This window comes from Enhydra lutris, unplaced genomic scaffold (genome assembly GCF_002288905.1).
Source record: "Enhydra lutris kenyoni isolate GAN:26980312 unplaced genomic scaffold, ASM228890v2 scaffoldscaffold29, whole genome shotgun sequence".
In the NCBI taxonomy this organism is placed as follows: Eukaryota; Metazoa; Chordata; class Mammalia; order Carnivora; family Mustelidae; genus Enhydra; species Enhydra lutris.
Window position 1 is genome coordinate 5,230,139 of NW_019154113.1, and position 22,049 is coordinate 5,252,187.

General features: G+C 49.8%; 1 protein-coding gene across 1 annotated transcript in view; it reads left to right on the forward strand.

The window, feature by feature from the left end:
- The window catches only part of LOC111152666 (ADAM metallopeptidase with thrombospondin type 1 motif 17), a 323,596-nt gene that overhangs the window by 85,732 nt on the left and 215,815 nt on the right, over positions 1 to 22,049 (forward strand). The window contains exon 7 of the mRNA XM_022511219.1: positions 1,595 to 1,638. Coding sequence (XP_022366927.1) covers positions 1,595 to 1,638 — 44 coding nt within the window. The remainder of the gene's footprint in view (positions 1 to 1,594; positions 1,639 to 22,049) is intronic.

Here is a 22,049-nt window from a genome sequence, read left to right on the forward strand (position 1 = left end):
TGGTTATCCCACCTCCCTTCCTGTGCAAGTTCCTGTGGTTTTAGAGTGGGATCGTGACAAGTGTAGGGTTCTTCTTTTTTTTTTTTTTTTTCCTGCCAAATGTGGGATTCTTGAAGGTTTCCTTTTTCCCTTTGTTAAAATGATTTTCAAATTGATTGTCAAACATCAGTTTTGTCAGGAAAAAAATTAGAAACTTGCAGTGAGCAGAAGCTGTGTGAGCTGCTAACAGTATTGGCCCCAGCTTCTCCTCAGTGTTTCTCTGACCAGTTTCGGGGCTACGCCTTCAAAGCTGCCCCCTTCTCCCCTCTGCACTCATAGGCTGCCCAGTGTATCTGGTTCTGTAGAGCAGGACCCTGAGGAGAATCTGTGGGTCTGAGTCGGAGGTGGAACCTTTGACAAACCTCACCTCAGGTGAGCCCGAGGCAAAGCAATAGTTGGGAACACAGGCTCTGCTCCATTTCCACAGGAGGCCACCTGGCACTAAGAAGTGTCAGGTGTGGGTCACCGTTTGGGAGTAAATACACAGAACATGCTGTGTCTCAGAGGGACTGATGCAGAGGCAGAGGGAAGGTGACCTTACAGACTTAGGTTAGGACACTGACACGCTGCCTTTTCTGTCATTGTGCCCACTATGAACGGCAGGTCAGATCCTTCCCTGAGAAGAGATTTTGACAGAGAGTAGCAGAGGAATTGAGGACACTGATGCTGGGGTGTCTGAAAGGGGAAAAGTGGCCCAACCTGGACTTGCCACTTTCCTTCACAACTGGGCTCAGTGCCCACCTTGTCTGGCTGGCCCCATCTTCCTTCCCAGAAGAACTTTAAAATGAGAGGAAGTGGCTTCAGAACACACCTTTTAAACCTGAAGGAGTTTAAGGGAGTGGGCATTTTTTGTCAGCAGCCCCCAGCCCCCTTGAGAAGGCGAACATGGGACCCTGGGGTCGGGAGGTGGGGAGACCAGGCGACTGCTCTCCTTGCTGGGTCCCAGGCAACCAGTGATCAGGTCAGCCCCTAACTGTGGGAATGCTCTGGTTTTGGAAAAGAAGGACCCAGACCTATTGTTCCAAACATGAGTAGCTAGAGGCCATAGCGAACCCCTGGGGCTGGATGAGCTTTTGAGCAAATTTGCTCTTCCCACATAGCCACACGCCCCAGGGGATCCTGGGAAGCTTTAAAGGATATAACTTGAAGAAATCGCTTTCCGTTTTCTTCTCATGGAAGTGCTACATGACCACTTCAGCATCTAAAGCCAGTCGCTGCCTGAGTAGAGTCGCTTGGGGAAGTCACCATAGTTTGATGATCCTGAAGGATTGTCTCTGATGCATGACTTGCAAACCTCTTTTTCCAGAACTTCCACAGTTGTTGGAGGGAGCCCTCCCAGCAACCAGGTGTTAGGTAGAGTACTTTTGGTGGGGTAACTGGGCCTACCAGTTGGGAACATTGTGGATGGGTTACTCTTGACAAATGGCTAGCATTGCTATGGGCAGAGCGACCAGTCAGGCTTAGCTGACAGTGATTTCTTCTCCCATCCTTGGGGGCTACTGCATACACCTGACCATGTCTGTCTTTGTGTTTTGTGTGTTTTTGTTTTCTTTAGGACAGATTTCTGCGTACACAAAGACGAACCGTGTGACACCGTTGGTAAGTTTAGAAGCAGAATGATCACTTAGGGGGCTGCTGAACCCCGTGATAATCTGGAGACCTGGTAACATTTCCAGTCTGGAGGAGCTCTCCTCAGACAGACCCTGCCCTTTCCTGTTGCCTCTTTTCTTGTAAATTGGTGCTTTGACTTCATTTGACTTCCTCTTTTGTTCCTGAGAAGTGTGGAGGTTGCTCAGGGCAGAAGGCATCAAGACAGATGCTGAATAAGGAAGACAGGAAAAGTGAAGCTACGGGAGGTGCCTCCAGGTTGCCTCAAGGGGACCGTGGTTGGGGTCACGCTTGAGTCTGACCCTCTTGGTCTCTCTTATAGGCAGGGACCCCACGACGTTACACTGTTGTCATGAGCTTCCCGGTTCACTCTCATGCATGTGGCTGATCATTAGCAAAGGCCTAAGCAGTAAAGTGGGACTGTGTGGGTGTGAGGCTAGCCTCCTCCACCAGGCTGGGCACCAGGCTCATTGCTTTCTGGTTACAAGGTCCCAAGACCAACACACATCACGGCAAGACACGTTTTCCTTCTTCCCCTTCCCTCCCTCTTCTAACTTCACTCCCTCCCCCAGCTTTTCCATTTGCCTTCCCTTCTCTTCTATCCTTCTTGGTATCTGGCTTGTTTTTGACAGCTCATAGGTTTCCACTTGGAACCAGTTTTTGACCCGAAGGAAGAGGATGCTTGCTTCACAAAGGAAACATCAAGACGGTTTCCAATTTTGACTGCTGGGGCACACACCTTTATTTGCCATGAGGTTGGAACATGGCACCACCGAGAGCAAGATTCTGAATGTGACATGCTTAGAATTGTAGGTAAACAGCATAGGATTGACAGATACATATTATCGTGGGATTCAAATGTTTAAAAACCTGTGCTTCCTGGGGAGTCCTAGCACGGTTTTAAGTGCCCTGTCTCCAAATACATTTACATCGGAGGTTAACACCCCAACATATGAATTTCAGGGAGAGGAGAGCACCATTCGGTCCATAACACTACTCATTTGACACTTTGCACACTGCTGGTGAAATCTTATGTCCTTGCATGACCTCCCAGGTGTGTGTGTGTGTGTGTGTGTGTCTGTGTGTCTGTGTGTCTGTTTCCTCCATAAAATCTTTTAATTGCATGGACCAGCTGTAATCATTCTTTCTGTGACAGCCACTTAGCACAAGGCTGAACCAGCCCTGTCTCATACTTCTTTATTGCATCCTCTTTTCCAATACCTCAGTGATGTTCAGCTTCTACAAAGGAAATGAATCCCTTCCTTTGGGGAAAAAAAAAAAAAACAAAACTTACATAGTGTTTTTGTTTTAACATGCCATAATTTATTTGTACTTATTATCAAGTCGGTTTGTAAGAACAACAGTGATTCCATGAAGAGAAAAATTTGAAAGCTGGGGTTATGGCAGACTTACAGCAGTCTCATCCAATTTGTTTCTGTACTTTTTTTTAACCTTTTATTTTCTAATAATTACAGAATCATTGAAAGTTGCCAAAGAAATTCAGAGCTAAGTCTCGTGTACCTATCATCCTGCTTTCTCCCACAGTTGCAACTTATGTAACCGTAGTGTATTTCCAAACCGGGAAATTGATTGGCACGGTACAGTGAGCTAGGCTACAGATTCTACTCAGGTTTCACAGGGTTTTTGCACAAATCCCGTTTTGGGGTGTGTTTTTACATATAGTTCTATGCCATTTTATTATGTATGTAAATTCATCCAGCCACCAACACAGTCAGGAGCAGAACTGGTCCATCACCTCCAAGCAGCTCGCTCCGGCTACTCCTGTAAATCTCCTTCTTCTCCCTCCCCCCTTTCCTTTCCCTAACCCCTGGCTACCATGTATCTGTATTCGAAGTCTATAATTTTGTCATTCCAGCATCCAATTTATTTTTGTATTTGTTTTGATTCTGCAGAATGGAAAAATAATCTGAATCACATAGGTATGTGGTTGCCAGTGCTAAGAGATTTTGAACAGCTGCCTTCAGATCTCAGGGTCAGGCTCTAGCAGGAGGGGTTGTGCCCTTGGTTTTACAGAAAATGGGAGAATGTGGCACCTTGAGAAACCAGGGAAGCTTGGGAATTGCTGGTGTTTTGTAATTTGGCACATAATAGTGTTTTCTGTTTGCTTTCTTGGTTTGATTGGGGTATAAACTTACATGCATACAGCAAAGGGTACCAGTCTTGGTGGATTTTTAATTTATACCTGTGCTTTTTTTTTTTAAGTGGCATTTATTGAAATAGTTTTTTTTTTTTTTTAAAGATTTAGTTTATTTATTTGACAGAGATCACAAGTAGACAGAGAGGCAGGCAGAGAGAGGGAGGAAGCAGGCTCCCCCCTGAGCAGAGAGCCCAAGGCAGGGCTCGATCCCGGGACCCTGAGATCATGACCTGAGCCGAAGGCAGAGGCTTTAACCCACTGAGCCACCCAGGTGCCCCTATTGAAATAGTTCTAAAGCAGCATTTTGAATTCTCTTTTAACCTATTTTTTAAATGGTAATAAATATAAATAACATAAAATTTATATATAAAATCCTAGCCATTTTTAAGTGTGTAGTTCAGTGACATTAAGCACATCCACACTGTGGTACAGTCATATGCCTGTGTCCTCAAAACCACAGCTCAGATTAAGGTATGGAATGTCATCAGCCCCCTCAAAGGTTATCTCATGCCCCCTCCCAGCCCCTATCCCCCCAAAGGTAATGTGCTGTTACTAACTTTTTTTAAAAAAAGATTTTATTTATTTATTTATTTATTTGAGAGAGAGAGAGAGAGAGACAGCATGAGACGGGGAAGGTCAAAGGGAGAACCAGACTCTCTGCTGAGCAGGGAGCCCGATGCAGGACCCCATCCTGGGATTCCAGGATCATGACCTGAGCCCAAGGCAATAGCTTAACCAGCTGAGCCACCCAGGTGCCCCTGTTGTAAACATTTTAACTACTGTCTTAAAAAGCAGCTTAAAATAGATTTCAGAGTGAAATTCGAACGATTCATTCGGAGAACCCCCAGGTAGCTAGTGGAGTTTGGGGCTCTGTTAAAAAATACTTTCCCTGCTCAGTCTGCATGCGCCCATTTCAGCAGACCAGGATCCTGATTGTGAGGGACAGGCATAAAGGGCGTTTACCAGAGGGGGGCTGCCCATGCAGGTGCAAGATCTGGTTGGAACACAGCACCCCAGGCAGCCCCGGAAGGGGAGGCCGTAGACGCCATGCAGAGGTCAGTGGTGGGGCCGGTGCGGGATGGCCTCCATCTGCTTGTCACCAGCTCCTGGGCATGCCCTAGGTCACGTGACCTGCAGCTCCTCAACCCATCTGTACGGGGGTAAGGAGGTTCTGGCTCTTTGGGCTTCCACCGGGGGGCAATAACACGGGAAGGAGTTCTCCGGAGGGCAGTCAGTGTGCTTTAGCCAGGGGGAAGGATGGATGCCAGACAGTCCAGGACCACCAATGTCCACTGCATCCCTGATCCTTTCATGAAGATTGAAATATGAGAAACCCATGTGTCTGCAGCTTACTATCTGTGCATGTTACCGGGGTCCTACTGACGTAGGCAAGGAGGGCTTCCCTGGCTCTAACTCTGAGGTGGTCTTGACCCCTGAGGGGGAGGGGCCTCATCAAGCCCCACTTCCCTGGCTTGGAGCTGACCTGCAAAGATGAGTAAACATGCTTTTAAAACAGTCATTCCTGATGGACCCTTCCTCCCAGCTCTGCCAGTTTGGGCCACTGTGGAAAGAGAAGGGATGGCAGCACAGGGGTCCTGCTGATCTCCACCTTGTAGGAAGACACGTACAGGGAGAAAAGGCAATGCTTATGGCAGAAGGTTCTAGAAAAACAGCTTCATCGCTAAGAGAAATAGCTTCCCCCTCACTGGATGCTCCCTACTTTGTACATTTAAAACCTTGCCTTTGTGGGGTTGTGGGCTTTTTCTCTGTTGAATTGCTTCATCCTGAGGAGAAAGCTGTCCTAAGTAAGAAGGAGTGTGAAGGGGTGAGACCTCTGAAAGCCTCTGTTGGCCCTTCACATTCCACTTCCCAACACACATGCCTCTGGGCATCTGTAGGTGGTACCTGAGCAGCCTGTATGACCAGACACATCTGAGTTACGTGGCGTTTGTCCTGGTTCTAGCCTTAGCTGTAAACTGAGCTGTGGTGATTTTTTTTTTTTTTCCGGACAACAACCTTATTCAAGCTTCACAAATTTAGTTCTAATTATTGGCATTAGTGTTTTTCCTTGCTTGCTCTCATTTTTTTTAATTAAGGGCAAAACCTCCTTTCCCCTACTGCTGCTAAGTCAAGGGATGTGATACGTGATAATCCTGCACTAAAGACAATGGACATGCTCAGCGGCCTCGTGAAATGTTGAATATACAAGACCAGGGAGATACCACTGAGGGGCTCTGAGACTGGTCCACACACTGGGACCCTGCTGTTTGGACAGAGGTCCCCATGGCTGTCCCTGAACTTTGGTATCCCTGTGTGGCCCACAGTGCTGGCACTGAGCTCCCTGAGACGTCTGGGCAGCCCAGCGGGGGCTTCATGGATGTGGCCACTGACCTCCACAGAGCGGGTCTGTCTGGGAGGGAGGAAGTATGAGATGGAGCATCACCCACCAGGATGAAGTTTTTGGGGAATGACGTATCTGCTTTGGAAGTCTGTTTCAGGGCAGCCTCTGAGACCACGGATGGAACATTTGCTGGGAAACCAGTGAGAGACGAGAGTGAGTGGGGCTTAGTGTCGAAACACTGCCCTGTTGGGTTTTTATTAAATAGGAGTGTCAAGGAGGAGATGTTCCGAACTGTGTCTTGTCTCAGGGCTTCAGCAAGAATGTCTTGCCACTGTGTGTGTATAAAAAAACATCAAAATGCATCCCTCTGGCTGTCCTTTATCCCCCCACATGCATCACCCTGGAGGACCTTTGGTTGGTCCAGTCCTAGTGCTGAAGCTGAAAAACTGAAAAACTTTGTGGAATGTCCTTCAGAATGCACATTTTCTTTCTTTCTTCCTTTCTTGCATTTTTCTGGTGTTGCTAAGTCTTCATTCAGTGAGGGCAGTTTTGAATGGTAGAGGCGTCAAAGGTTCTGTGTGCTGAATGCAGCTGGAAAGTACCGTTTGAGATAAAAATACAATAGTTTCACGAGTAAGGCCGAGCTTCGGGTTTGCTTCCAAGAGCTCTCCTATGGGTTTGTTTGCTTTATTTTGTTATTCCTTCTGACCTCACAGAAGTCAGGGTTCAGTTTTGCTTCGGAATTGTTTGTCAGAAGTAGTCTCAGGTGTGTGTTCCCAAAGGACAATTACTCCATTGAGGGAACAAGGTCTGATGTGTCTTCCTTCTAACCCCACCTCATGCTGCCCCACTGTCAGGCTGACCCACACTGTGTCCCTTGTGTCGACCCTGAGGGGCTTCCAGAAAAGGCTTAACAATCAATGATATATTAGTTGTCCCGAATCAGATTACCTGAGGTCTTCAGCAAGTTCATTGTTTTCAGGGGTTAGATCGGTATTTATAGTTAGGCTCCTGACCGTGATTTGTGATTTGTGATTTGTGTGTGTGTGTGTGTGTGTGTGTGTGTGTGTGTGTGAGGTTTTATGAAAGGCTTCAATTTTGTAAATCAAATAGGCATGTATCTAGCAATCAGGGATTCAGAGTCTCTGGGCCAGTGCTGCCTTCCTCCTCATATGATTAAAAAAGAAAAAAATTGGCCATGCCCTTAAGAGAGTTAGCAAAGTCGCATTCTGTTAATGTGAGGGCTTTGCTCCCTGCAAATTCAGCTTGGATTTCTCAGCCAACAGAAATTATCTGGGAAAGCTAAACAGGAGGTACTTCACGAGGCTGGCTTCTTCCCTCCCCTGTCCAGCTTCCCATGTAGGTTTAGAGTAGGTTCTCAAAAATGATGTTGGAGAGGGTCTTCCAAAAACCTTTGTTGGAGCTTGCATGCCTAAAGCAGGGGATGGCCCTGGGGGGTCTCCCGCCTGTTTACCTCTGTATGACTGTCCTGTGGTGTGACACGAAGATAGTGACTGGAGAGAATGAAAAGGTGAACGAGTGTGTGTGTGTACACATGCCCATGCACCTACATATGTCCATATACACATACCCGGACATGCACACATGCCCAAGTGCGTGCACATACGGTGGAAGCATGTAGTAGGTGTATGGACTTCCTCTGCCCTGAAGTCTGGAGGGGTTTCCTTTGTGCTCACAGACTTCGGGAAGCTCCCCAGGAGGGAGCCGCCCCGACGAGGCCCATCGGCCCTGGCGCTGACACAAGAACCCAGGGCGGGAGGTTTCTGCTGGGGACTTGGCAGGAAGTCCCCTCTGAAACCAGTTGCCCCGGGGGACCAAATTCAGCTTTTCTTCTTCCCTGTGCCAGGGTCATGTCTAAGGTTACATAATGGCCGAGATACATTTTAAAATGGTAAAAAATACGTGGGTATGTTTTGCGCAGGGTAGGATTTTGCCAGCCCTTTGGAGATTGCAGCTCTGTTTATTCTGGAACGATCCAGAGACCAACAAAAACGCAGAGCCGTGCTTGATTGTCTTTGGGGCTGGAAAGCAAGAGGGCTGAGTGCGAGAGCGCCTGGCCCCTGCAAGGTTTCCAGCTGTGGTCCTTCAAATGCAGGCTTTGGAGCCCCTTTCTGTGTTCAGCTCAGAAAGTGGATGCCTTAGGGAGGGTGTCCTTCCCCAAGACAGCCGACTAGCACCTTTCCAGGTTCTGCGCTCAGGTGGCCTGAAGGGGACTCTGGAACAGATGGCCTTCCAGTCAGGTGGCTCTGATACTCGAGGTGACCTTGGTGTCGGGCCACAGCCCGTCTCCATCGTTTATCATGGACCGAGGCATGATATGTCCGTCTCCATTGTGTTTCCATTCCTCACGGCCGAAGGAGGGCTTTGGGATCAGCTGGGGATGAAGTGGGGTGCTTCACCTCATTATTGGTGTGGCCCTTCCTCCAGGCATGCGACTCTCAGGCAGTCCCGACCATTTATTAGGTTTGCTAGGAACAACCACCAAAAACCCTCCTTGAATGGAGGGCGGGATAGGGAGTAGAATCATAAAAAGGAAACGAGGTCTTCGTGAGATGCCTTTTGTATAATTATGAGTCCTGATGCACTCTGGGAACCTGTGCGCCTTCCCACGTGTTGAGAGCCTGAGGACTGGCCCGGGGGTGAGGGGGCCCGGTTCACGTGTGCTGCCGGTCCAGTGGGAACAGAGAATCAGAGAAGGGCTTCCACCCTGCTTTCATTACAGTGTGACCCTCGTGGTGGTCCCTTGTACACCCAAAGAACCCCGTCACCTCCACAGTGAACACTGAACCAGCCTCAGGCCACAGTGGGCTTAGTGTGGTGGTCTGAGCATCAGCCTTGCAACTAGATGTGGGTTCAAGTCCTGCCTCTGCCCCTGCCCTTGCATGAGTCATCTAAAATCTCCAACTCTGTTTTCTCATCTATAAAATGGGAATAAGCCTACTCAGGGTTATTCTGAGGGTGAAATGCGATGATTGATCACACCCGTTAGGATGGCTGTTGCCTGAGAGAACCCCAGAAAATACACATGATGGTGAGGATGTGGAGGTAAGGGGAGCCCTTGTATACCTCTCTCGGAAAGGTATGGTTCATTTACTATGAAAAACAGTATGGCGGTTCCTCAAAAAATAAAAATATCTGGGAATTCCTTCTCTAGGCATATACCCAAGAGAAGTGGGACTTGAACAGATATTTGTATACTCACGTATTTAGCAGGATTATTCACAAAGAAGTGAGTCAGGTGCCCTCTGAATGGTGAACAGATAAAATATGGTGTGTGATATGCCTGAGTATTATTCAGCCTTAAAAATGAAGGGTTTTGGGGCGCCTGGGTGGCTCAGTGGGTTAAAGCCTCTGCCTTTGCCTCAGGTCATGATCCCAGGGTCTTGGGATTGAGCCCCACATCGGGCTCTCTGCCTGCTTCCCTTCCTCTCTCTCTGCCTGCCTGTGATCTCTGTCTGTCAAATAAATAAATAAAAATCTTAAAAAAAAAATGAAGCGTTTTCTGAGATAAGCTATAACATGGATAAAACTTGAAGACATTATGCTAACTGAAATAAGCATGTCACAAAAATCAAATAATATATGATTCCATTTATGTGGGATTTCTAGAATCAAAATCATGAAGACAGAGTAGGATGGCAGGGATTGGAGAGGAGGGAGAATGAGGAGTTAGTGTTTAATGAGTGTTGAGTTTCAGTTTGGAAAAATGAAAAAACTCCGGTGCCTGGGAGGCTCAGTTGGTTAAGCATCTGCCTTCAGCTTGGGTCATGATCCCAGGGGTCCCAGGATCGAGCCTTGCATCAGGCTCCCTCGTTAGCGGAGAGCCTGCTTCTCCCTCTGCCTCTGCTGCTTCTCCTGTGTGTGCTCTCTCACTCACTCTGTCACTGTGTCAAATAAAGAAAATCTTCTTTAAAAAAAGAAAAATGAAAAAGCTCTCAAGATAGATAATGGTGATGGTTGCACCACAATGTGAATGTATTTAATGCTATTGAAATGTATACTTAAAAATGGTGAAAATAGTCAATTTTGTGTCATATATAGTTTACTACAATTTTTTTTAATTTTTAAATTTTTTAAAAAATTATTTATTTGAGTGAGAGAGACAGAGAAAGAAAGAGCACGAGAGCAGGGTGAGGAGCAGGGGGAGAAGCAGGCTCCCTGCTGACCAGGGAGCCTGATGTGGGGCTCGATCTCAGGGCTCTGGGGTTATGACCTGAGCCGAAGGCAGACGGTTAACGGATCGATCCACCCTGGTGCCCCTACGAATTTCTTTTTTTTTTTTTTAAGCGAGATGACCAAAAGAGCAAAGTTATGAATTTTATTCACTACCCTCTTCTTCTTGAGATTTCTTCTAGGAAAACAGGACAAGAGAAGTACAATTCCCAGAGAAGGGGGTTCTCATGCTTCCCTTCCTGGGGGGCCTGGTGGGAGGCGAGGGGCTGTAGGACCCTGGCTAGTATGCAGGGCACAGCAGGGAAGGAGGAGGAGAAGAACCTGTAGAGGTTGGGATGGGTTCGGGGAAGAGTGAAGAGAGGAGAGAGCATTCTAAGAAGCATTGCTGGGGGGCTGAATTAGATAGCCTTCTTTAATATTCTTAGATGCATGTAGGGATTAGGGGGCTCTTTGCAAGTTTCTTTGGTTGCTAAGTGTGCTCCTTCAGCTTGGATTCCTGGGCCAGATTGGACCAGGCAGACAATGGAGACTTAGTGAAGTGTTACACTGGTACTTTGGGACCGTGGGCCATCGTCATCTGTGTCTGGCATCAAAGTCATCACTTTACAGTTGAGCCAAGAGTTTGCTTTCTCAGTGACTGCTCAACTGTTGGATTCATGGTGTAGAAAGCTGGGGTTGGTCCCATTCAAGCCATGTGGTTGGTGCTCGGAATTAACCACAGGGGAGGGTGTGTGTGACCTTCCGGATGCAGAAGGGGAAGAGTGTTTGTTTGTTGCTTGTATGTTTCAGGTGGTTTACCAGAATCCTGTGGTCTTTGTGAGCTCCTTAAGTTGAAGAATTCTCAGCTCCCCTGAGGGAAGTTGAAAGTTGGCTCTGAGTTTTCTAGCTCAGTTTCTACAAATATGCAGCTCGAGACTTAGGAGTGCTTCAGGACAGGGAGTGGAGGTTATGTCAGGCCAGCCTGTGGATTTGTTCTGTTGCAAACACCAGATCTGGGCCTGGCTGTTATTTAGGGTTTGGATTGAAATAGCCTTTGGAATTATTGGCATAGACAACTTGGATCAGAATTTCCTGACAAGTCCTGTTGTGGGGGGAGGGGCTTCTGTTGTTTCACCAGAAAGGCTGAGTCCTGGCGAGGAAGGGCTAGTCCCAGCTGGGAAGGGCTGAGTCCTGGTTAGGAAGGGCTAAGTCTTGTTTAGGAAGGGGCTTAGCCTGGTTTGGAAGGGGCTGAGCCTGGTTCGGAAGGGGCTGAGCCATGGTTAGGAGGGGCTAAGTTCTGGTTAGGAAGGGCTGAATCCTGGTTAGAAGGAACTGAGTCCTGGTTAGGAAGGGCTGAGCCATCATCATGAAGGGGCTGAGTCTTGGCTGGGAAGGGACTGAGTCCTAGTTGGGAAAGGGCTGGGTTCTGGTTAGGAGGGTTGGAGTCCTGGGCTGATCCTGAGGCTAGGGCTTATTTCCCCCAGAGGGCTTACTATCTCCTGCTCTGAAAGTAGTGAGGCCTCAATGGGTGGGATTCATATCTGATTTCTTTATCAAGTCGAGTAAATAAGGGTGATGTGTCCTTGTCCACCCTCTTCCTGGCGACATTCTCTCTGCAGGGCCCTGGCCCTCCGTCCAGCAGCACCAGGCAGGTCAGGGAACCTGGCGGCTCAGTAGACATCCACATGTGGACAGGGTACCAGCCTCTGTGGTGGTAGAGCTCTTCTCTGGGGCTCCCTCCTGCAGGGACCCTCTTCTTTGCTCACTTCCACAAAAGGTAGACTTTTCTAGCACTTCAGCCACCTTCCATCTCCCGTTGGTCACAGGCGTTGTCTTCACCAGCTTGGGCTGCTTTAGCAAAACATTCCTGGCTGGCCGGCTGCTGCCACAGACGTTTGTTCTCACGGTTCTGGAGGCTGGAAAGTCCCAGATCAAGATGTGCTGTTTGGGCTTCAGTTCCTGGGCCAGACTGGACCATGCAGGCAACTGAGACTTAGGGAAGCGTTACCACTGATATTTGGGGACCATGGGTCATCGGCGTCTGTGTCTGGCCAATTCAGTGTCTGCTGAGGTCCAGCTTCCCAGCTTGCTGATGACCGCTGTGTCCTCACTGTGGAGAGCGAGCCCATGTACTGGGTCTGTCTTCCTCTGCTTACAAGGACACTCGTCCCACCATGGGGGCACCAGCCCCATGGCTACTCTAAATCTGATCATCTCCCAAAGGCCCCCACCTCCTGAAAGCACCCCACTGGGGGTCAGGGCTTCCATAAATGACTTTGGGGGAGGGGGACGCAAACATGGGGCGCGTAGCAGGCAGCGGCAGGTGACAGTTTAGCACCTCACAAGCCCGGGAGCAGTGCCAAGATCCAAGCCTTCTCTGAACTTCCCCTTTGGATCGGGGAGGAGCTCTGCTCTCAACAGAGCCTTCTGCGGTATCCCCGCACCAGCCCCTGCGGGATAGATGGCGTCCGTGCCGCTGCTCGTCCTGTTGTCCGGTGGTGACAGAGCTGCCACCCCTGTTTGTCAGGAGCTTTGGTGTAAGATGCTGCATGCTTATAATTCATTTAATCCTTCTGATTCTCTGAGGAAGTGCTGCAGGTTTTCTATGTGGGGAAACTGCCGCATGGGCGATCACTAACTTGCCCAGAGCCCCACCCCACGTGGTAAGTGGTGGAGCCAGACACTGACCCCAGACAGTGCAGTTACAGTCTTTTCTCTTAACTCTATCTTGCCTTTCCATAGCCTTTTAAGTGAATTATCATCACTCCTGTGAGCAGATGGGGAAATTGAGCCCCCAAAAGGATACATTTCTTGTCTGGGATTATACCATTAATAAGTGATGGCTGGCATTAAAAGAACTCACTGGAAAGCCTGAGGGTTTAACTCCTAACTCTCTTGCCACATCTGTGCCCATTTGGTTTTCTCTTCCTGCAAGTATCGCTTGCCCATCATGACGTGTGCCCAGCATGGCCTTCTTTTCCCAGTCTCCATCATGCAGTCTTTTCAGAATAGACCTTTGTCCTCACAGACACTTTGCTTCTCCAGGCTTTACATTCGTACACATTCCTTGAGTACTCGTATGTGCCAGGCACGACTCCAAGCCTGGGGACACTGGAGGTACATAACCAAGGCCCCTGTCTTTGTGACACTTACATTTTTGCAGAGCAGATAGCTGTGTGTGATCTAGAAGTAAACTCTAGAGTAGGAGTAGAGATCCTCGGTGAAGAGGAGAAGTAGGGAAGGGGCATTGGGGTTTGTGGAGGTGGGACTTCAGATCTTAGCTGGAATGGCCGAAGACTTGGGTGAGCGGGTGACACTGGGCAGTCAGACTCTTCGCCTATAATCTCCTTGGCCCGCAAGGGCTTCTAGAGGTATTGATGTCAACCATGCCAGGGATATTAATCTCTAAGAGCAACGGAAGCATTCCCGGGTGCACAGCCATCCCGCAATGGGGACAAGCAGGGTGCCCCCGGCCCTCTCCCCCTCTGCCTTCCTCTCGCAGGACCTCTGGCTCTGCTTCTCAGCCACAGTCCGACCTGGGTTGGGTCCTCATGCTGTTGTTTACTTGATATTGGGCATGCTGCTTCACAAACTCGGCAGTCCTCAGTTTCCCTATTCGTAGAAGATCTCGACGTGCTCCCCCAGGCCTGTTCCCCCCCCCCCGGCCCCCGCCACGTGCCTGTGGGGAGCCCTGATGATGGTGGCTGCTCCGCACATCCTGTGCGCCTCCTTTCAGTTGGCCACAGGCCTTCCTGCCCAGCTGTCCCCAGCCTGTCACTGTGTGGGTCTTCTGGAAGGGGCTCTGGGGCAGGGCTTCAGAGCATGTCAGGGTGACGGCCCCTCAGGCAGGAGTCACACTGTGAGCGAGGACAGCTGAGACTGAGGGTTGACACTGGCACCTCATGTCGAAGGGACAGGATCCTGACAGATGAAGGAATCGATGCTGAGTTCACCCTGGGTTGCATGCGGGCCAGTGTGGGCCAGCCTGACCCCTGATCTGTGATCTGTGTGATTTGAGCCTGGGCCAGGAGGGAGTGGAAGTTTCCAGCATGGCCTCTGGTTTTTCTCCAGGCCTGTTTTGAAGAATCCCAGCTCTGCTAACTGTGGAAACCGGGGCTAGTCTTGTCCTCATGTTTCAGGTTCCTGATCTGTAAAATGGGCATGATGTTGATTCCTTCTCTTGTGATAGCTGTGGAAAGGAAATGAGAAGCATAGGGAGAGGGCTGGGAACTCACCATAAATGTTTTGTCCATGCACGCTCTGTTGGCCTTGTTTCTGTGCCCTCTGCAACCAGTGGGTGTCTGAAGAGGACCCGGAAGTCCTGGGTGCTGCTGTTGAGGAAGAGAAATGTTGAGAGCTCATGCATCTTAAAGGGTGATCTCCAACCACAGCATTCGCAGCACCGGGGAAGGTGGTAGAAGTGCACATTCTGGCCCCACCCAAGCCCTTCTGCATCCCAGTTTCTCTGCAGTCTGTTTTCGCAAGCTCTCGGGATTCTGACGTGCACTCAAGTTTGAGAACCACTGACCTAAGCCTTGGCAGCACAGGAGAAACAGGAGGACTGAATTCTACTGGGTGTGCGTGTGTGTGTATGCGCGCGTGCGTGCATGTGTAGGGTGGGCGGGGACACGGGGATCTTCACCTGCCAGCTCAGGGAAGCCCAGCAGATGCCCAGCAGCGGCCTGAGAGGAACCAGGAGGCAGCATCGTAGACCCCTCCCCAGGGTCAGCACCGCTGACTTCCTTCCCCGAGCGAGCAGGCTCTAAACGTTCTGGTAAACAGAGTCCTGGCCCTGTCACTGCTGAAGAAGACACTGTCCCTGAATGCTATTCTGCCATTTCTCCTTTTCCATTTTCTCCTTTTCCAGCCTGCCCCCAGCTGAGAATCTTCTGGCTTCCTGCCCCCCTGCGGGGCCATTTGGGCCCTCTCCTCAAATTGCCAAAAGGTGCTGCTTGTACAACATGGGGCTCCTTTTACTTTTCCCACGCATTCCAGGGGTTTTTTGTTTGTTTGTTTGTTTTGGTTTTTTTACTCCATGAAAATGATGAGCAGTGTTTGCCCCCCCTCCCCCTCAAAGAGCCAGTTCAACTTAACGGCTTCCCTCTCTCAGGTTCTCACCGCTTTTCTCTTGTTCGGTGTCCTACTATTCCGGATATTTCTTACTGTCTCTGGTACCCCTTCATTACAGAATCAAACAGCACCCAACAGCCGTGCCTGGGCCACGGAGGGGCTGCCTTGGGAGCAGCCGGGATGGCCTGCGGCTCTCCCCCCAACCCCGGCTGGGCTCCTGATGGAAGTGGAGGGGTTCCCTCCCTCCCAGAGAGGCAGGGGCGTGAGCAGAGTGGCAGGAGCTCCCCCGGGGCCGGCCTCTCCAGGAGCTGGTTATAACATTTCCTTTGCCACAGAGCTCCGGTTGCCAAGGTAAACGTAAGTTTTGAGATAAAGTGGAAGCCCCAAGAGGTTTTTTGTTTTGTTTTGTTTGTTTTTTTTTTAAATCTTGGAAAAGGAAATCAATAAGACAGTCGCTGTTTTGGGCCAAGCCATCTTTTTCCTCCATGCCCAGATATGTACGGGCTGCACGTAAAAGTCAGAGAGAGTATGAACTCAGGGATCATGGCTGTGGCCGAGGAGACGGGTCACAGAAGCAGAAGGAGGGAATCTAGAGGCCTCCTGGCTCCCCTCCCTGCTGGCATGTGACCTTGGGCTTCTTTCCTGCACCCTCCACAGCAGGTGCCTTCCTGGCAAGGTCATCAGGAGTGAGTAGGCCAACGGATGTAAAGCGTTTGGCCTGGCGCCTGTCTGCCTCATGGAAAATGGTGGCTGTGATTTTTATTAGCCATTTCTAGGAGTCAACTGGCCATCCTGTGGCCTGTGTTTCAGAAGGCGCCTGACACATCTAACCTACCAGTAATTCCCCTGCTGTGCCTTCAAAATATATTCTGAATCAGATCTCTAAGCACCCCTGCTGCTCCCCCTGTGGTCCAGGCCTTTTACTGTCACCTGCCAGGTCTCCACGCCTCCATGGTGGCCTCTCCGGACAGCTCATTCTTAGGTCATAACCAGAGGGTTCCTTTTAAAACATAAAACAGATCATGTGAGTTCCTTGCTTAAACTCCTCTGGTGGTTTGGGATAAAATCCAAGGATCTGTGGGCCCCAGAACATTGTGGCCCATGACTTCCTTACTGACCTTACCTCCTGGTGCCCATGGCCTCGCCCGCCTGTGCCTGCCTCCTGTTCCTCCCCTGCCATGCTTGCTGCCATGTCAAGGCTTTGCACCTGCTCTTGCTGGGCCCGGGATGGTGTGCTGTCTGTTCTCTACTCAGTTAATCCATACCCCAGATTATTTGTTCATCCGTGTGCTGTCGGCCTCTGCAGCAGGAGCACCAATCCCAAGAAGTTACTTCTTCGTCTTCATGACCCCATTATATTCCCAGCTCTGGCACCTGATGGCTTCACGAGTGTTAATGGTATAACCGAATGAATGAATCAGTAAATTGGCAGAGGTGTCCAGAGAGATTAAGGGCTTCTATCCCACTGCTAGGGGCTTTTCAGTTTTCTTGATGACTCTAGCTTACCATCTTGAAAGGATGCCCAGGGGTGGCTGGGTGGTTCAGTTAAGTGACTGACTCTTGATGTTGGCTCAGGTCATGATCTCATGGTCATGAGATGGAGCCCCATGTCAGGGTCTCTCCCTCTCTCTCTGCCTCTCCCCACCACGCTTGCATGTGTGGGGTGCTTGCTCTCTCTCAAACAAAACAAAAAAAGGCTTCTCAATATAACCTTCCAATGTGTTAAATCTTCTTTAAAGGACCTTCAGACACAACTGATACTTGTTAAATATTTAGAAAACTCCACTTTTAAGAAAGAAAACAGTGCAGTGGGACTTGGAGGTTAAGAAGGGTGTGCCTCCCATGGGCATAGCTGAGGTGGTGGTCCTCCTGCCTGTGAAACTATGGGCCATTGGCTGAATGTGTGCTGACTCCAGTGTAGATCTGAAGGGCAAGGGAAACGGTGTCTGCACAGAAGTGTTGTGAGGATGAGATGAGATGAAGCCTAGCGTGTGGTCTGCAGGTAAGGTGTGCTTAATCCACATTAGCCTGCATCACCCTTACCGCTATGTGGCAGCCTTACCACTGGTCAGGTGGCAGACTGGGAGTGTAGGCAGTGGGAGGAAGGATGCTGTTCTGCTGACTCTGGGCCTGACACTGGCCCACATAGCCCTCCTGGCCTCCTTAGGTTTCCCAGCACAAGCAGGGAGGGGTACCACTGACGTAGCCTCTGTGTCCCTCCAGTGCTTTTTTTGATTAAGAAGAGAACAGGCATACTGGGAGCACGTGTAACCTCTCTGCATGACTTGATGTTGGTATTCTCTGGAATACCAGAGAATTCATTCCGTATCTGGCACTGTTTCCATCTCCCTCTGGCTTCCAAAGCCCATGGATGTGTCTACGCCCAGGACTTGAATGTCACCTCTGCCTTTGGGGGAGGGGGAGAAGATGCAGGTTGGGGGTGGGCTGGTGGCTGCAGAGAAGCTGAGCCTCCTGTCCCAACTCCACGCTGTAAGCACGGGTCCCACCTGGAGCGCTTAGCTCCCTGTGCTGGTCTGGGGCTGTACTGCCCCTCTTGGAGAAAGGTTTGCTTTCTGAAATGTGCAGTGAAATCCAGAACTGCCTTCTGGGCAGGTATCCCCAGCCCAACCCGGTTTCTCTGCTTATCATCTTCTGAGCATAAATTCCTTCATTACTTCAGCTGAGGGAAAACAAGTCTTGACTCTTGAGACAATTCTAGTGGGGCTAAGGCCTCCTTGGTTCATTTTTGCTGACCTATTATGTTCTAGAATACGTGCAGTTTATTAAGTAGGACAGAGGTTCAGGAATTAGACGTGGAGACTAATGAAGAAGAACAATGCCAAGGATTTATTCTCCATCTGTGCTCAGCCCAAATTTGGGCTCCGAAGAAGAAAACCGACGAGGAATTCCTATACATCATTGAAGTCTCCAGGGGATTACCACGAGATTACATAATACAGTTGTGGCTGACTCAGAGGCCAGAAAATGTATACTCAAAGCTCACTAGAAAGCAGCAGACAAGAGAAGACCGTTTTGCACAAGACTGAGTGAGTTCAGGGAAAGCCTACACCTGACCAACCAAGCAAATGATTGCAAACACCTCCTGTGCCCTGAGAAAGCCAGGAGCATGCTGGGAAATTACTCATCGTGTGACGTCAGCTCTGGAGAAGGCCTTTTAATCCCAAGTAAGAGGCCAGCTGGTGAAACACTTAGAAAAATATGGGTCGATCATCGGCAGTCCTTGGGGAAAGGAACAAGGTCTCCTGGCAGAAACCGGACAGGTGCCCACCTCCCATCCCAGCCAGGCCAGCAGCTGAGAGGTGCCACTCGTTCCTGTAAGCAGACGATTGTCATCTGCGCAATTCCAGTGGCTGGGTTAGGAAGTAAGAAGCTCAGGCACGCTGGGAAATGTCTTTAATGAAACCAGCATTAGCCGGAGAGTTAGAAGCAGGGGTCATTGCCAAGAGGCATTGCACCGAAGCCTCAATTAAACTTTCCACTGGATTATCTGATGATAAGTAGTGTGCCTTTGGGATTTTCTTGTCTTTGATAGATGGCACGCGTTCAGAATTTAAAGCAGCATGAGCCATAACATAACGCAGCGCTGGAAATAATGAGGCACGCCATCACTAGATACAAGGCACTTAAATTACCCCGATGGAAGTATTTATCTTAAAGACTGCCTTGGATTATTTCCCCCCTAGGACGTGCGGGCTCTCCATCTGCGCTCTGATGGGAAGGGTTTCCAACTTTTGAAATTCCTTTCGGTGCCAACAGAATTCTCGGTGCCGGGAGAAAAGAGTGGCTGCCTTCCAGGGCTTACCTTGCCATGACGATTCCTTCCTCCTCCTCCCTACGCGTGGTTCTTGTCCCCTAGCTGCTGGGAGACAGAGTGATGGCCCTCAAGCTGGGTCTCCAGGCAGAGTCTAAACACCCATGTCTGGCATTGTTTGGTATAAACAAGGGGCCTCGATTCCCCTGCTAAGATGTGTTTTGTGTGCACGAATGTGTCTGTATTTTTAAATCTACTTTTGTAATTAATCTTTGTTCCTAGTATTCCTGTTACCCATGAGCTACCTTCATTTAAACAAGAAAACCTTCTGTTAAAAACCCAGTACTTTTTAAGCTTTTGCTGAATTGCTGGACCATATGGAAATGTTCGGTAGCAGTCTCTTGTGTGCCACCCCAGGGGCTAGCCTGAGATGGACATTATGAAGAGGACTCTGGACAGTTAGACCCTCTATCTTTCTGGAGCTTTTTGGCTAGCGCGCTGTTGCTATTCCAGTCCGAACCGGTTTCCTCCACGCCTCTGCTCTTGAGCCTTTGCTGGCCTTAGTACCTGTCCTTTACCCACTCCTCACCGCCCCTCCCCCCGTCCCACCCCTTCAGGGTTTGGAAGTCACTTACATATATCCCTGGCATAAACTATTTCTCCTTGAACTCTAACCATATCTGGAGAGAGTTATGTTACACACTAGGATCTGCTACCTTTCCGCCCACCATCAGCCCTGGGCACTCATCTGAGAAGGTGGAGGTCCCTCCGAGGACATCAGAAGGCAGCCACCAACCAGGCCGCGCAGACTCGGCCCACCGTGAGTGTTCTTGCTAATGTTTCTGCTCCTCCTCAGACCATCCCAAGGGTTCTCTCTGTTGATTCTCTGTTATTCTCCTTAAAAGCCTCACTTCGGTTATGCTCTTGCAGGCTTGAGCTTCATAGGTGGTTGGAGGTCAGAACAGAGTGAGTTGAAGCCCTTGCCATTGGCCAATGGGCCTGCCAGCCCGTGTGCCTTTGTCCAGTGAGGGGGGCCCATGCAGTCACAGTCCCCCTGTGTCGGTTCCTTCAGGTGACTGCTAGTGGCAGTCTCATGCTGGCTGGGCAGCCACTGTGAGCCTGTTGTCTTAGCCCTGCACGTACCTGCCCACGGCAACTCAGTGCACTACCTCCTCGAGATGCTTTTCCTCACGTTCTCTGACTGCGCTGCAGTGGAAAGCCTTTGCATTTGCTCAGGTGGACAGAGTTTCGTGTTGGTTCTCCAGGCTCTGCTGCTGGGGTCGGGGCTCAGCAGCTTCCACGGCATGTGTGGCCTTTGGGGGGCTGCCACACATCATGTGGTTCTGTGCGGTCAGTGTGGAGTGGACTATTTGGACCATTGGCCGGGAGATTGGGGCCTATTCGGTGTAGTGGGGCCAGCCTTGCGGTGGTTCTCAATCCAGGGACACGTACAATCAGTGTCCTGGTAAACAGGTGGGACGGTATCTCACAGAGGGGAAGGCACCAGGCTGAGAGTGAACCGTGCATCAGCAGAGACTTGTCAGGACTCGTGCTCCAGATCAGAGGAGTGGGATGGCATTTAAGACTCTGCACCTGGGGAGCTGGGCCCACATTCACCAATTCACTCAACACTGGGAACGTGCAAGGAGAGGCACTTAGGAGGAGGGAGGTGTTTTGATAGGCATTATCTGTGGAATTAATGGTCAACTTCCAAGTTGGGGTCTTTAGGGCTAATCCGCAGTAGCCGTCTTTCCCTCCTGCGCTTGGAGCCAGTGGCCGGCACAGCTCCTACTGATGAAGTGACTGGGGAAGGAGCCCTGAATGTCACTGAATGTTTCACCCAAGAATTACCAAGCTTCTTCCCGTGCAGCTCTTGCAGGGGAGGAGAGGCAGTGCTATGGATGATGAGCCCACCTCTGGGTCCTATCCTCCTCAGGCAGGAAGGCAGGTCAGAAAGGCTAGCGAGCATGTGAACTCCTGCCTCCAGGCTGGCCAGCCACCCACTTACTGAGTAGGATCTCATTGCAGCTGAGGTCTGTCCACATGGAAACATGAGGGCTGGAGCATCAGGGTCCTACGAGAACACTCTGAACATGGCAGTCAAAGGTCCATGCCACTGCCTGCCATACGTGTTCAGTGGTTTCTTGCTTCTCACACCAAGACCTCTGCTTTAGCCGACCCAGTGTCCTGGACCTTGCCTTCCTGCAGAAAGTACCCTATATGCTACCAACCTTGAGCCTTCCTCTTCCCTTGGGGCCAGTCCATCTTTCGAGGGCTAGTTTGTTCATTCTCTAATTAACCAACTGTGACTTCAATAGTGTTCATTAGCATGAGCTACATGTCAAGCTTCGAGTGCACTGCCATGGTTATAGTGGTGCAAACCAGGGAGGATTCCCATGTCAGGAACACTTACATTCTGATTGAGGAGACAGACATAAAAGAAATTGTCATACAAATAGGTATGTGCTATAAACTCTGCTAAGGTTGGTGAAACCAAAGGGCAGGGTGTTAGAGAGTGTTACTTATAGGAACTTTCTGAGAGACTCACATGAGGGCTGAGACCTGAAGTGTGAGGAGTCTGCCATATAAAGGTCTTGGGAAGAATGTTCTAGATGAGGAGATGGCCCCTTCAGAAGGCTCTGAAGCACAAAAATGCTTGTTGCACTTAAGGAACAAAAAGGAGCCAAATGGTGACAAATAAGGCCAAGAGGGAGGTGAGAGGCCATACCACATGAGGCCTTGTAGATGCTTATTGGGGGTTGTAGATTTTACCCAGTGCGGTGATTTATCATTAAAGAGCCTCAGGCAGAATGACATGACCTGATTTACTTTTAAGAGGTCATGGGTAGGGTGGGGGTCAGGAGGAAGGTGTTGTTCTAAGATGAATG